General features: G+C 40.4%; 1 protein-coding gene across 5 annotated transcripts in view; it reads left to right on the top strand.

Moving 5' to 3' along the window:
- Positions 1-16,651, top strand: part of LOC118392709 (multiple PDZ domain protein-like) — a 69,226-nt gene that overhangs the window by 26,605 nt on the left and 25,970 nt on the right. The window contains exons 18-29 of one of the 5 annotated variants that reach the window (XM_052459515.1): positions 669-878; positions 1,883-2,014; positions 2,504-2,665; positions 4,857-5,204; positions 5,717-5,825; positions 6,234-6,432; positions 9,184-9,225; positions 11,868-11,963; positions 12,159-12,254; positions 12,937-13,114; positions 13,237-13,347; positions 15,818-15,901. In XM_052459515.1, coding sequence (XP_052315475.1) covers positions 669-878; positions 1,883-2,014; positions 2,504-2,665; positions 4,857-5,204; positions 5,717-5,825; positions 6,234-6,432; positions 9,184-9,225; positions 11,868-11,963; positions 12,159-12,254; positions 12,937-13,114; positions 13,237-13,347; positions 15,818-15,901 — 1,767 coding nt within the window. The remainder of the gene's footprint in view (positions 1-668; positions 879-1,882; positions 2,015-2,503; positions 2,666-4,856; positions 5,205-5,716; positions 5,826-6,233; positions 6,433-9,183; positions 9,226-11,867; positions 11,964-12,158; positions 12,255-12,936; positions 13,115-13,236; positions 13,348-15,817; positions 15,902-16,651) is intronic. The other 4 variants (XM_052459518.1, XM_052459516.1, XM_052459517.1 and 1 more) reach the window with 4 other exon arrangements.

Below are 16,651 nucleotides of genomic sequence, written 5' to 3'. Positions count from 1 at the left end.
CTAATCGTGTTGTTATCTGTAGTAAAAAAGGATCAGTTAGAAGAAGCCCACATAACCATCCCATAAAGTAAAATGTAACGTCCGTTTATGGCAAGCTATGTAAACTCTAACATTGATTTATCCTGCAATAGATGTCATTCAATTGGAAATATACATTTGTGTCTTCTTCTAATGGCTCTTAAGGTGAAAGTAATCTAAAAGTAACTGAAAGTAATACCAAAGTTACGTTACTGATTACAATTTTGGACAGGTACCTAGTAATTGTAATGGATTACATTTAGAAAGTAATCTACCCAATCCCGCTTGCTCGTCAAGTGTGATTTTCCCAAATTATAGAATTTACTTATTTACTTATCATTCACATCAATTAGTTGTTGTTGTAGGTCGTTTCTGTCTTCTTACTTTGGGAGGAAGTGGTCATGTGAGCTTTAGGACCTTTGCCCTCTGGGAAATGAAGTTCAACAAATAGCATAATTGACTCATTACACTGTAATGCGCTGTATTTTTTAAACTAAATTGCTTACTCTTAGTTTTGAACACCTGATATACAGAACATTCAGAATAAACAAATCCTCCAACTGAAAGTACATAACAGATTTTAGTCCTTACTGTATAAGATTTTCTGTCGACTGCGTCCATTGACTTCACTGACACAGATCTTGTAATAGGACCCAATGGATCCGGCCAAGACAGTGATCGTGATTCGATCTCTGGTGCCAGAAGGAGTTGCCGAACGGGATGGCAGGCTTTTGCCAGGCGATCGGCTCATGTTCGTCAACAGCACCAATCTGGACAACGCCAGTCTGGAGGAAGCCGTCCAGGCACTGAAGGGGGCCAACATTGGCATGGTTCACATTGGGGTGGCCAAGCCACTGCCTGTAAGGGAACCCTATTGTGATTTTTGTCCTAAAGAGAGGCTGGTGTGTGTGTATTTGTGTGTGTGTGTGCAGGGAGGGGGTGGGGTGCAATGTGTTCTGTGTGCCTGTGGGTGTGTGTGTTATTTGTATGTGAGCGTTTGTGTGTGTGTTTTCTCTGGTGTGTGGCCACCCAATAATGAGGGCTCATCTTACAGATGGCTTGTATTATTCATGCTGATAAGGCAGTAGAGTTAGGCTGCATGCTGACTCAACTCCAATCTCCCTGACAACAGCACAAGGCAGCACAAACATCCCTGCCCTTTGTCATATTTTTTGGACTCCTATATAAATGCCTTGAGGAAGCTGTTAACAAAAGGGGTTGTTCACAAACACATTCACCACCTGAGGGATTTCTAGTCTTGTTTTCTGTGAAAATTGGCCGCATCCTTTCAGCTTTAAAGTTACATTTCTCTCTCTTGGGCTTGTCATTATGATGAGAACATACTGTAAGTTCTGGTTCTGGGATTTCAAGGTTATTGTCTTTGGGAATCCTCTGTGGTGTTATCAAGCTTTCTTGGAATGTATGGGGGGGGGGTTGTTGTATTGCTTCTCCAAATTGAGTTTGATCCTCCAATACCTTCTCCAATTTCTCCCTCTTTTCTTTATCTATCTCTCTCTCGCGCTCTCTCTCTCCGGGCATCGTATTAGATAAAATCAAGATCGAAAGGTCCTGTAAAGCAAAGCTGTGGCAACACCTTTGGAAATCGAATAACCATGTATAACTTTTTACCGAAATATTACCTTGTGATATAGTCTGAGATTCAGCCCATAATTCCTAACTACAGACAAAACCAAATCAAACCGTTAAAACACATGCTTTTCACTACTAACAACCTCATTTATATTTTTCAACAACCCAACTACAATCATATTTGACTAGAAATTTGAAACCTGTAGACAATGATTGGAATTTCCTCAGTATTATTTTCTGGGGATTTTTCCCATTTCCTGCCCTGTCTCCACAGCCATACAATGAAGAGGACAGTCCGTCATCATCCTCTGGAGTCAGTTTTTTTTTATCTTCAACACTGCTGGTTAAAGAAAGCGATGAGGAGGAGCCAGCGGAGGATCACCTTTTCCGGGCAGAGCCTGCATTGGTTAGTCGCCATTGTGGACAAGTACAAAATATGTATGCACAAAAAAGTACAAAGACGAAAAAGACCAAAAAAATGTGCGCTCAGTCGCTCTGGATAAGAGTCTGAAATGTAAATGTAAATTAACCAATGAAATCGAGGGACAAGAATAAAACGACCAATCAAAATTAAAGACACAAAATAACCATTGTAACTTTAAAATGCATCCTTTAAAATATTGTACCAAGTGCATTTAATTTAATGCAAAACTCAATAGTATCTAATCAAAATTTAGCCACAAAAAAAGAAGACAAACAATTTATGGAGTATCACTTGACTAAACTCTCTGAGACACAATGGGAAAGAACAACAATGTCCAATATCGGAGTTCGAATATCCTTTTGAAATAGCACTCATGGCACTAACAAAGCTATCCTTGAATGGATATCTCATCCATGGCATAGAGAGATATATTCACCATCTAATTCACTACATTCACATTCTTTGGTGCAGATTGACTCCAATGAGGGAGACCTGACCGATGAGAGGGCATTGGAGCATCGCTTCTCTGGCAATGAGGATGACACCTTACAGGCATCCATGATCGCCCTGCACGGCAGCACCTGCAGCGCCGATATGGACTACCAGACTACCTTGCAGTCCTCCACACCCAAAGTAGGCCAACAAACGTGCACTGTGGTTAGCTGAGTCAATTTTAAAGACATTACAGTCAGCAATTTTAAGAAAGCTTGTTACAATGCAAAAACAGTATCTGTTCCCTGTCATTTGTTTGAATTTCACTGAAGCAAGCTGCTGCCCTTTTCACGAAGAAAACTCCTTGCGTAATCAAAATAAGTTGCTTATTTTATCATACGAGGTTGACAGAAGTGCTGTGCTATAATTGTTTGACTACTTCAAACTGTCAGCTATATTGAAGTGATAAAATGTTTATGTAGTTTTTAGCCGCTTCTTTGTATGCATTTAGCTTGTTTTTGTCTCACATTTTGCATAAGCTTGTAGATCATTGTCACTCCCCAGAGTCCTACCTCCAGAGTCCTTATGTATGAATGGTTGATCGTTTTTTTTATTAGTATTTATCTATAGATACTGTACTTCATCTTATCAAGCTATTACCACCCTATTAGAATAATATGGCCCACTGCGTGCTTCAGTCCTGCTCTCAGTGTTTCTGCTGGTTGCAGTTATTCCACAGTTTCCTCTCCTAAGGATGTATTTTTTCCCAGTTTTATTGTGCCGTCTCGGATGCTTAACCTGCTTGGGAACGGGGTTCCGCTAGCATCAACAGCCAATGAAATTGCAGGGTGCCAAATACAAATCAACAGAAATCTCATAAATCAAATTTATGTATTAGGCACCATTTTCTGGTTAATCCAGCCACAGTGTCTGATTTCAAAAATCCTTTACAGAGAAAGTTCCACAAACGATTATGTTAGGACACCACCAAGTCACAGAAAAACCTAGCCATTTTTCCAGCCAAAGAGAGGAGTCACAAAAAGCACAAATATAGATAGAATTAATCACTAACCTTTGATGATCTTCATCAGATGACACTCATAGATCTTCATGTTACACAATACATGTATGTTTTGTTCGGTAACATTCATATTTATATCCAAAAATCTAAATTTACATTGGCGTGTTATGTTCAGTAGTTCCAAAACATGCGTAGTTCCAAAACATGCAGTGATTTTGCAGAGAGCCACGTGAATTTACAGAAATACTCATTAATCATTCAAATACATTTGTTAAACATGGAAATATATATAAACTTCTCCTTAATGCAACCACTGTGTCAGATTTTAAAAAATCTTTACGGAAAAAGCATTCAACATTAGTCAGAAATAGCATTATAAATATTAATTTACCTTTGATGATCTTCATCATAATGCACTCCCAGGAATCCCAGTTCGACAATAAATGTTTGATTTGTTCCATAAAGTCCATAAATTATGTCCAAATAGCTACTTAGGGCGTTTGGTAAACAAATCCAAACGCGCGTTCAGATCCAACCGAACGTCGGAACAAAAGTTCAAAAAGTTATAGTACAGGTCGTAGAAACTTGTCAAACTAGGAATATAATCAATCTTTAGGATGTTTTTATCATACATTTTCAATAATGTTCCAACTGGAGAATTTCATTGTCTGTAGAAAAGCAATGGAACTAGAGCTACCTCTCATGTGAATTGAGCATGACTGAGAACCAGGCTGCTGCCAGACCCCTTAGTCAAACAGCTCTCATCTGGCCCCCCTTCACAGTAGAAGCCTGAAACAACATTCTAAAGACGGTTGACATCTAGTGGAAGCCTTAGGAAGTGCAAAATTACCCATATCCCACTGTGTATTCGATAGGGGCTAAATTCAAAAACTACAAACCTCAGATTTCCCACTTCCTGTTTGGATTCTTTCTCAGGTTTTTGCCTGCCATATTGGTTCTGTTATACTCACAGACATCATTCAAACAGTTTTAGAAACTTCAGAGTGTTTTCTATCCAATACTTATATGCATATATTAGCATCTGGGACTGAGTAGGAGGCAGTTTACTCTGGGCACGCTATTCATCCAAAAGTGAAAATGCTGCCCCCTATCCCAAAGAAGTTAAGGAATCCCTGAAGAGATTCATTTCCATACAGTTCGGGTCTCATGAATTATATCTAGGGAGATAATACAGAGAGATATTTGGTGCATCGCGCACGATCATCTGTACTGTAATTATCGCTATTCCCCGTCAGCTGCTGATGGCTTTTCAATGGCTCATTAGGAGGAGTGCAGAACGGCGATCGAGGTAGAAACTAACGAGGTGTAACCTCCATTTCAACTCGTCATTTTTTTTCTTCTTCTACATAGCGGAGTGCTCGCCTGGACTTGTTGACTGAGCATCCCTTGGTGACGTTGTTCGGCCTTGCGGACGACACTGAACCCTTCTCCCCGGAGGAGAAGCCCATCGTTTTCCCCCTGCCAAGGAGTATTGGAGGTCACGCCCTAACGGTTGACGACAACGCACTAACTAGCTCCGATCAGTACCTGGCGCATCACTTAACCCAAATGGAGCCATCGGATCTAAATTCATACAGTCCGTACACTAACCCTGAGCCTGGTTTGAATGATTTGGGGGAGCCGGTGCAGTCTCTCCATTTTCAGGTGGAGTCCACCATGGCCGTTGAGGACATAGGGGAGATGGAAGGCTTAATGAAGGTAAACAAGCCTTGATCTGAAGAGCCGAGCCATCTTTTGTTTTGCCATCGAATGTCATTGAGTGTGCCTCGTAATCAAACAAGCATGAGTAAATTGGTCCTCGGCATTGCTCAGGAAATTGAAATGCAACAAGTTAAATTCAACCCATGTCAAAATGCACTGGACTGATCACAGGCCAATGTGAAATTGATTGGATTTTCGAGAATAATGATAACCCAACCAGTTTGAAACATTCTACTTTTTACTAGAATCACATTCCTAGGTATTACTTACTTTCATTCCTAAGGTAACGGCATCACAGAAAATATTTAAAGATGAATCCCGTCCTTACTTTGTATGTTTGATTCCTTGGCCCTCACTAATCGTTTCCACCTAACCTCCCTGGTAATTTAGATGACCTCAATTTCATTCTGTCAATATTATTCATTTTTAAATGCTGTACTTAAACTTCCTCCACAGAAATATGTTCGATTTTTTTCATGAAAACTTTTTATTGAATCGTTATTCTCAAGGGGGATGAGCCATCTGTAAAGCAGTCCAAAGAGGAAGGGGATGAGGTTATAATCACTGGGAGTCATTTTGAAAGGACAATCACTGTTGTCAAGGGCAACTCCAGTCTCGGTTTGTATTATTTCTTTGGCAATATGTTGTATACTGATGAGTAATTGTTGTATAGAGAACAGCCTTCACTTTATCAGTCTTTCGTCCTTACATACCATAATTGTATTTAAATTAGCAAAATATCTGATAATGCTTTTATGTGCTTTATATCTGTCAGGGTTGTCAGATATTACTTATTAAATGTGTTGTATTTCAGTTCATTTGGAGTATTTGTATTTCATGTAAAAAAAAAGAAAGGAAAGTAACTTACTTGGCTTATTGCGTTTAGCTCCAAGTGGAGCATAGGGGCCTCAGCTATGAATCAGGCTTGAACACATTTGACACATAATTGTGGGTAAGCGTTTTTCCTATACTGTAGGTTCCAGGTATTTGGGAATGTTGTGCATTTTGTCACTGTCATCCTTACAGGAATGACAGTGAGCACAATCAAGGATGCCTTGGGGATGTACATCCGCAGCATCATCCACGGAGGTTCCATCAACCGAGACGGCCGTCTGGGAGTGGGGGACCTAATCCTAGTCATCAACGGCGAGTCCATGGCCAACCTGACTAACACCCAGGCCCGTGCCATGCTCCGGAGACACTCCCTCATCGGGCCAGACTTGGGGTAAGGACCTGGGCTAGGGCAACATGTTCAGTGTTTTTATACCTTGTCCATGGAAACCTTGTCCATGGAAAATATCCACCTACTTCCAACACAAAGAGTGCAGATTTCACCGCAAATATATTCTCCCTAGAATCCCTACACATTGATACACACTCCTTTTCTGTTACAATGAAAAGTCAGAGGATAATATTGTGGAGACCAAAACCCTAAACTTTCTCCTCTCTACAAACATATTGTACCAGTCAAAAGTTTGGACACACCTACTCATTCAAGGGATTTTCTTTATTTGTACTATTTTCTACATTGTAGAATAATAATGAAGACATCAAAACTATGAAATAACACATATGGAATCATATAGTAACCAAAAAAGTGTTAAACCAATCAAAATATAATGTATATTTTAGGTTCTTTAAAGTAGCCACCCTTTGCCTTGATGACAGCTCTGCACACTCTTGGTATTCTCTCAACCAGCTTCATGAGAAATGCTTTTCCAACAGTCTTGAAGGAGTTCCCACATATGCTGAGCACTTGTTTGACTGCTTTTCCTTCACTCTGCAGTCCAACTAAATTGGGTTGAGGTCCGGTGATTGTGGAGGCAAGGTCATCTGATGCAGCACTCCATCACTGTCTTTGGTCAAATAGCACTTACACAGCCTGGTGGTGTATTTTGGGTCATTGTCCTGTTGAAAACAAATGATAGTACCACTAAGTGCAAAACAGATGGGATGGCGTATCACTGCAGAATGCTGTGGTAGCCATGCTGGTTAAGTTTGCCTTGAATTCAAAATTAATCACTGACAGTGTCGCTAGCAAAGCACCATCACACCTCCTCCTCCATGCTTCACGGTGGGAACCTTAAATGCGGAGATCATCCGTTCACCTACACTGCCTCTCACAAAGACACAGCGGTTGGAATCAAAAATCTCATATTTGGACTCATCAGACGAAAGGACAGATTTCCTCTGGTTTAATGTCTATTGCTCGTATTTCTTGGCCCAAGCAGTCTCTTCTTCTTATTGGTGTCCTTTAGTAGTGGTTTCTTTGCAGCAATTCCCCCATGAAGGCCTGATTCAAGCAGTTTCCTCTGAACAGTTGATTTTGAGATGGGTCTGTTACTCTGTGAAGCATTTATTTGGGCTGCAATCTGAGGTGCGGTTAACTCTAATGAACTTATCCTCTGCAGCAGATGCAACTCTGGGTATTCCTTTCCTGTGGCGATCCTTATGAGAGCCAGTTTCATAATTCAGTTTCATACCGCTTGATGGTTTTTACGACTGCACTTGAAGAAACTTGAAAAGTTCTTGAAATTTTACGAATTGACTGACCTTCATGTCTTAAAGTAATGATGGACTGTCGTTTCTATTAGCTTATTTCAACTGTTCTTGCCATAATATGAACTTGTTATTTTTTTCAAAATATAGCTATCTTCTGTACACCACCCCTACCTTGTCACAACACAACTGATTGGCTCAAGCGCATTAAGAAGGAAAGAAATTCCACAAAATAACTTTTAACAATGCACACCTGTTAGTTGAAATGCATTCCAGGTGACTACCTCATGAAGCTGGTTGAGAGAATGCCAAGAGTGTGGAAAGCTGTCATCAAGGCAAAGGGTGGCTACATTGATTACTATATGATTCCATATGTGTTATTTCATAGTTTTGATGTAGAAATGTATTCTACAATGTAGAAAATATTAAAAATCAAGAAAAACCCTTGAATGACTAGGTGTGTCCAAACTTTTGACTGGTGCTGTACATAGACACACCACTATAGAGTCAGATAAATGTCACCTGACATCACACTACATAAACGCATCTTGATCAAATATGGTCCTTTTATTTTTTTGTTTTCTGAACGATTTGCTCGCTTCTCTATAGCTTATGTGTACAATTATGATCAAGTGAAGCTTTGTAGTGTATGGCATTTGGGTAAATTGCTCCCAATGATCCCTTTAAGGCTATTTGTTCTGCATCTCTCGTAGAAACAGTTTTATTTCTCCTTTTACATCTCCCATACAAAAGCTAACTGTTTTCCCAAACCATCCAAACACACATTTAATTGAACTGATGCCTAATACACATACCTCACAAACTGGTGTGACTTTTCTGTCAGTGTGCCAGTGTTTTGTTACTTGGGCTTTGGGTTTTTTGTGGACCACAGGAAGAGTAGCTGCTGCTTCTGCAAAAGCTGATGTGGGATCCAAATAAATAAGCAAACATAATAAATAAACAAATACATATTCACAACACCTGTTTATGAACCATGCAGTAAACATTATAATGTAGTAGAAATTGTGTTAAGGAGCTCACAGTTTTCTTTTAGCCAGGTCGATAGTGGGAAATGTCATTGTCATCCAGTGTTGTGAGTCCTAGAGAGCACCTTAATATCCCTTAAAAGGTGTGCCATCCAAAGCATGATAGCATATAGGCTACCGTACATACATTTCTGATGAACACCACCAATTGAATACTGTAGGCTACATGAAGGTAGGACTTCCAGTCATATGGAAAAGCTTCCTACAGCGGTTGGACTCCAAGCACAAGACGCTCAATGGGGAAATTTGAACAACTCACTAAGGCCTTTTACATTCCTAAATTGTATTTCTCTCCATGCATTCAATGGATGCTACATTAAGTCTGGGGCACCATCATTTTCGGTATCTCAAGTCTTGCTTGATTAACGCTAAACATGTCAGTACATTCCAGTATGTTAGCCACGGTGCATAACTTCCTCTTCACCTTCTAGATCTGCTTGTGCCCCAGAGGAAGATCTGTGCCCTTTTTATGTGTGAGTACCGCTAACTCCCACGCCGACGGGTCTGCAACCAAAATCTACCACTTTGTTTCCTCTCTGTCCACATTTTCTCACTTCTGCACCCGAGTCTCATCACCTGTCCGTGGAAGGGAGTTTGATCCAGATCTAGACATTACAACACATGCTGAAAGTCAAACATACTGTAAATCAACCATACTGTATATCAACCATAGTGTAAATCAACCATATGTATATCAATAATACTGTAAATCAACCATAGTGTATATCAACCATACTGTAAACCAACCATACTGTAAATCAACCATACTCTATATCAACCATAATGTAAATCAACCATACTGTAAATCAACCATAGTGTATATCAACCATACTGTAAACCAACCATACTGTAAATCAACCATAGTGTATATCAACCATAGTGTAAATCAACCATACTCTAAATCAACCCTACTGTATATCAACCATAATGTAAATCATAGTGTAAATCAACCATAGTGTATATCAACCATAGTGTAAATCAACCATAGTTTAAATCAACTCTAGTTTAAATCAACCATACTGTATAAATCAACCATACTGTATATCAACCATAGTGTAAATCAACCATAGTTTAAATAGTTTAAATCAACCATAGTTTAAATCAACCATACTGTAAATCAACCATAGTGTATATCAACCATACTGTAAACCAACCATACTGTAAATCAACCATAGTGTATATCAACCATAGTGTAAATCAACCATACTGTATATCAACCATACTGTATATCAACCATACTGTATATCAACCATAGTGTAAATCAACCATAGTTTAAATCAACCATACTGTATATCAACCATAGATTAAATCAACCATAGTGTATATCAACCATAGATTAAATCAATCATACTGTATATCAACCATAGTTTAAATCAACCATAGTGTATATCAACCATAATGTAAGTCAACCATGCTGTATATCAACCATACTGTATATCAACCCTAGCTTAAATCAACCATACTGTATATCAACCATACTGTATATCAACCCTAGCTTAAATCAACCATACTGTATATCAACCCTAGCTTAAATCAACCATACTGTATATCAACCCTAGCTTAAATCAACCATACTGTATATCAACCCTAGCTTAAATCAACCATACTGTATATCAACCCTAGCTTAAATCAACCATACTGTATATCAACCATACTGTATATCAACCCTAGCTTAAATCAACCATACTGTATATCAACCCTAGCTTAAATCAACCATACTGTAAATCAACCATACTGTAAATCAACCATACTTTAAATCAACCATATTGTATATCAACCATAGATTAAATTAACCATAGTGTATATCAACCATAATGTAAGTCAACCATGCTGTATATCAACCATAGTTTAAATCAACCATACTGTAAATCAACCATACTGTAAATCCACCAAAGTTTAAATCAACCATACACAAACCTTAATCTGAACTGTTCATTTTTTAGAACAGATTTCTTCGCTAAATGCACTGTTACCTCTTACTCATTAATAATCAAATAATGTGGACATCTGTGGAGATTACAGTTCACTAGATTAGATAATCGTATAGGCTACATACAGCACATTGACCGCAGTCCCAACACACAGTCAATGTATCTGGAAAAGTCTCTCACTGGACTGCACCACTAACCATGGGTTTTTAACACTTCATCCTTAACACTTCATTGACATGCCTCTCGTTGACTACTGGGCATGCAGGTCCATTTGTGTGGGGTGATAACGATTGATTTTTGCACTTTTTCGTCTGCTGTATCCACGCCATCACACACTAATTCACTTATTTCTTCCTTCATCTGTTTTTGGAGGCATTTGAATTGCTGTTTGAATGAACAGGGATTCAAGTACCTCCGTGTCTGCATGTCCTAATGTTGAAGTATGAGTCATTCCATCATTGTTAGATCTGTCATCTTCACTCAAATGTGTGTGTGTGTGTGTGTGTGTGTGTGTGTGTGTGTGTGTGTGTGTGTGCTTTAGAATCAACTACGGATGATTCATTGCTTGAAACTGGGCTTACCAAAGCGGACTTATGCGCTTTTCTACTCCCTTTCCTTCAATTCTTAATATTTTGAACGTTCTCTACTGTTCCAGTAAATTAAGATTTGCTGTTCCAATTGATGTTCCCTTCAAAACTCAATGACATTATTTTGGAAATAATTCCCACACTTAATCCATTGACGGCTCACTACATTATTCATTGACGGCTCACTACATTATTCATTGGCGGCTCACCTTGGGCTCATGATAGGCAGAAATCATTGCCGGAGAAATTTACAGAGCTCATTCCTTCCCCTCCTGCAATCTTGGGCCTCAGAGGTAAATTGGACGGGGAGGAGAACAATGTAAATTGCTGAATAAATAAAAGGCTGTTTTGTAAAAAGGCTCATTCTGACATATCGGGTTGCATATGAATGCAGGCACTTCCACTTTAATGCTTTGTTAAACGATCATATCATCCCTAATGATGAATTCTGACATGCTTGCACACAAGGTTGAACTCCCGTGTCATATGTTTATGGGCAGGTTATATATTTTGGGGGTATTCGCAGTGATGATGACAAATTTTGGTCAGGTTGTTGTTCGGAGGAGTGCTGATGCTCATTGGTGTGTGTGTTCTCAGCATTACCTATGTCCCTGTGGAGTATCTGGAGGAGTATAAGACTAGCCTGGAGCAGCCTAAAGATGACATCTGCTCTGATGCACCTCTGGCACCAATGTAAGCTCAAACTTTATAAAACTTTATAGAAGCCATGCATTTATCGAAAGTGTTTTCATAACGATGCCTTAAGTAAAAGTATATGCTTTTGTTTTCCAGCATAGACCGGCTTTTCACGACATTATTTGGTTTAACTCCAGACAAAACAAGTCGATGAACAAACCACCAGGTTTACAATTGTTTATCTCTTTGCAGAAGAGGAATCCCAGAACTTCCTGAGCGGGAGGATGGAGAGGGAGAGGAGAGTGAGTTACAGACCGCCACCTTCAGTAACTGGAACCAGCCTATGAAGTGAGTAGGAAGTTGGACTTTGGCTTGGACCAGAACATAGAGTTGAACAAACAACATGCCCTTGGCACAAAGCCTGTTTTAGCATGGGCAGCGCCATTGAAGGCTTTCACTATTCACTAAAGATGGGGGTTGTACCCTCTTTCCAACTTTAATGTTATGGAAACAAAGCTGATTGGTTAAATAAGTAATAAGCAGTGTTTGGACAGCAAGCATTAGTTATACCGCTTTGGAACTGAGCTAGCGCTTGCATATATATCTAGAAGAGGAAATCAGCAAACGCTGTAGCACTCCAGGAGTAGGGTTATTGATAGCTGAGGCTAACTCAATGAGCTACAACGTTTAAAATGTCACCGATAGAAATGTAGCCAATTTGCAGAACTGACACAGTTCCCTAATCAAAATGACTGAGAATCATATCCAGTCTACCTAATTTACCGACTCGCCACAATGCCCCAATCGTTTCCATTCTCAGTTGTTGAACCTTCTGTACTGTTGTACTTCCCTGAATCTGTATTCAATAGGTGAGATTTTTACACAACCCATTTCCTCACTCAATGTCACTTCTTATTTTTACTTTGTATGCAAATATATGAAATTATAACAACCCCAACCCTGTCCCAAGAAGTGGCAAAATACAGTACCCTTTAAAAATATATTTTACAACGTGTGTTACCTCGCTCAGGGTGGAGCTCAAAAGAGAAGCGGGCAAGTCCCTTGGCATCAGCATTGTGGGGGGCAGAGGGATGGGCAGTCGCCTTAGCAACGGTGAGGTGATGCGGGGCATCTTCATCAAACACATCATGGCGGACAGCCCCGCCGGCCGCAATGGTACCCTGAAGACTGGAGATAGGATTGTTGAGGTACACCAATCAATATGATTTCACACTATAGAGATTAGCATGCATTTACTTTAACATGGCAAAATGGTAATTGCACAGTAATAACCTATGAATTACTTGTTTGTTTCTTTGGAATGTGTCAGGTGGACGGTGTGGACCTGAGTGATGCCAGTCACGAGCAGGCTGTGGAGGCCATCCGCAGGGCAGGAAACCCTGTAGTGTTCCTGGTCCAGAGTATCGTCCACAGGCCCAGGGTGAGCCCTCTAGCTCCTTGTGTTAGCCTGCTAACATGCTAGCTTACTGTGACAGCATTCTAGCCAAGTGGTCCTAGCTCCTTATGTTACGATGCTAGCTTACTGTCATAGCATTCTAGTTAAGTGGTCTTAGCTCCCTGTGTTAGCATGCTAGCATGTTATCTTACTGTGATAGCATGCTAGCTAAGTGTTCCTAGCTCCCCGTGTTAGCATGCTGGCTGTGTGGTTTATGTCTTTCAACAACAATACTTAATTTCAAATCAAAATCAAATCAAATTTTATTTGTTACATACACATGGTTAGCAGATGTTAATGCGAGTGTAGCGAAATGCTTGTGCTTCTAGTTCCAACAGTGCAGTAATATCTAACAAGTAATCTAACAATTCCCCAACAACAACCTAATACACACAAATCTAAAGGGGTGAATGAGAATATGTACATGTAAGTATATGGATGAGCGATGCCTGAGCGGCAGTAGGCAAGATACAATAGATGGTATAAAGTACAGTATATACAGTACATGTGATATGAGTAATGTAAGATATGTAAACATTATTAAAGTGGCATTATTTAGAGTGGCATTGTATAGTGACTAGTGATCCATTTATTAAAGTGGCCAGTGATTGTGTCTCAATGTAGGCAGCAGCCTCTCTGAGTTAGTGATTGCTGTTAAGCAGTCTGATGGCCTTGAGATAGAAGCTGTTTTTCAGTCTCTTGGTCCCAGCTTTGATGCACCTGTACTGACCTCGCCTTCTGGATGATAGCGGTGTGAACAGGCAGTGGCTCGGGTGGTTGATGTCCTTGATGATCTTTTTAGGCTTCCAGTGACATCGGGTGCTGTAGGTGTCCTGGAGGGCAGGTAGTTTGCCCCCGGTGATGCGTTGTGCAGACCGCACCACCCTCTGGAGAGCTTTGCGGTTGAGCCCGACAGGATGCACCACCCTCTGTGATAAAGCCCGACAGGATGCTCTCGATTGTGCATTTGTAAAATTTTGTCAGGGGTTTGGGTGATGCCAAATTTCTTCAGCCTCCTGAGGTTGAAGAGGCGACGTTGCGCCTTCTTCACCACACTGTCTGCGTGGGTGGACCATTTCAGTTTGTATGTGATGTGTATGCCTAGGAACTTAAAACTTTCTACCTTTTCAACTGCTGTCCCTTCGATGTGGATAGCAGGGTGCTCCCTCTGCTGTTTACTGAAGTCCACAATCATCTCCTTTGTTTTGTTGATGGAGATTTCCTATTCTCTCACCATTAATTATCCCATTCTAAAAGCTACTTAACCATCCTGTATCCAACAAAGACTACAGTAGCTACAGTATCTGTATATGTGACATGGCTTCAAAAGCATGACTGGCTATTAGGGCGCTTTCACACCTTGAGAGTGCGCTTTGTGAGAGGACGGATTTCAAGTGGGAGAAAGGCTTTTGCTTATATTCAATTAATTGAAAAATTCCTTGTCAGGACCATTTAATTAAAAGTTCAAAAGAAACTTAAAATGACAAAACATTACACTGACTGTATTTTTGCTGCATAATCTTGATTGGTTTGAAAGTACCATTAGCATGATTAACTAATATCCTACTGGAATTGCTACAAGGTTTGCAATCGCCGACGTACACTCAGTGGCCAGATTATTAGTACCGGGTTGGACCCATCTTTGCCTCCAGAACAGCCGGAATTATTCGGGGCATGGATTCTACATGGTGTAGTGTTCAAATGTTGCTCAATTAGTATCTAGAGACCTAACATGTGCCAGGAAAACCTTCCCCACACCATCACACCACCGCCACCAGCCTGTACTGTTGGGGCCATGGAATCATGCTGCTTACTCCAAATCCTGACTTTGACATCAGCATGACACAACAGGAACTGGGATTCATTGGAGCAGGCAATGTTTTTGCACTCCTCAATTGTCCAGTGTTTGATCGTATGCCCACTGGAGCCACTTCTTATTTTTAGCTGATAGGAGTGGAACCCGGTGTTGTTTGTCTGCTGTAATAGCCCATCCGTGATAAGGAAAGATGAGTTGTGCATTCCAAGATGCCGTTCTGCGCAGCACTATTGTACTGCACTGTTATTTGCCTGTTTTTCTCTGTAAACCCGAGACACTGTCGTGCGTGAAAAACCCAGGAGGCCGGACGTTTCTGAGATACTCGAACTGGCGCGCCTGCCACCTACGATCATACCACGCTCAAAGTCACTTAGGTCACTCGTTTTGCCAATTAAAAAATTCAATCAAACAGTAACTGAATGCCTGTCTGCCTGCTTTATATATCTAGCCATGGCCATGTGACTCACTGTCTGTAGGAGCAAACCATTTTTGTGAATGGGGTGGTGTACCTAATAAATTGTGTATATTGTGTAATATTGACATACAACTCACAATCATCAATTTGCATGCATGGTTAAAGCTTTACAGACCTTTTCCGCAACCTTCCACTAACCAGTCCAGCATGCACCTCTTCCTCAGCCCAAGTCCCGCTATAGCCCCACTTCATCACCAGTCATAGAGTACAGCACCGCTTTAAAACGCTTGCCTCATCACATGTGCCAGGTAATCTCTCTCACTCTCTCCCTCACCTTCTCTCTCTCACCCTCTCTCTCATTCTCTCCCTCTCTCTCTCACCTTCTCTCTCTCACCTTCTCTCTCTCCCTCTCGCTCGGGTTTCTTTTTATCTTTCTTCCTCTTTTGCTTTGCACATCAGTGGAGTCTATGTTGCTTTATCTCTCCATTCAGAAGTTTTCACAGACTTGCTTATAGACTACTGTATGTATGTGTGTGCAAAAAAAAAGATACCCAATAAAAAATTGGAATCGGGTTGCATCCAGGGTAAATGTTATATGCTGCAAAGGTTAACTGCTATGGTCAGGTCTGTATTGCTCTTGCCCTTTTAAATGGTGCCGTTGGGGCCCACCTACAGATCGTAATGATGCTTCCTAGCAGTTTCCCCTTTATAGCCTTCTACACTTCTCTGTCACTAGTGAATAATCCAAAATCACCCTTGAGGATTCTCGGAAACATTTGTTGTTTGGCTTCTAAGAAAGAGCTCAACTTTGATTTTCTTTCAAAAACTGGTCTCCTCGAGGACATTTATTACCAGTCACTTATTTTTGGAATCATTTGAAGAACTACAGAGGTGTTTTTACTATTGAGCCTACATTTTCTTGGTGTTTCAACTTTTGAGCCTCCAAATTCCCTTCTTTCCATGAGAGCCTTTGATAAAAATGTTGTCAGTGCCCAATCTTACTTCATTTAGACTGATTGCTTTTTCCTCCTTTTGCTGCTCAAGGTCTGCTTTTGGGT

The sequence above is a fragment of the Oncorhynchus keta genome, chromosome 13, assembly GCF_023373465.1.
Source record: "Oncorhynchus keta strain PuntledgeMale-10-30-2019 chromosome 13, Oket_V2, whole genome shotgun sequence".
Taxonomy (NCBI): Eukaryota; Metazoa; Chordata; class Actinopteri; order Salmoniformes; family Salmonidae; genus Oncorhynchus; species Oncorhynchus keta.
The sequence above is the reverse complement of the archived record's forward strand: the minus strand, read 5'-3'. Positions and strand labels throughout refer to the sequence as shown.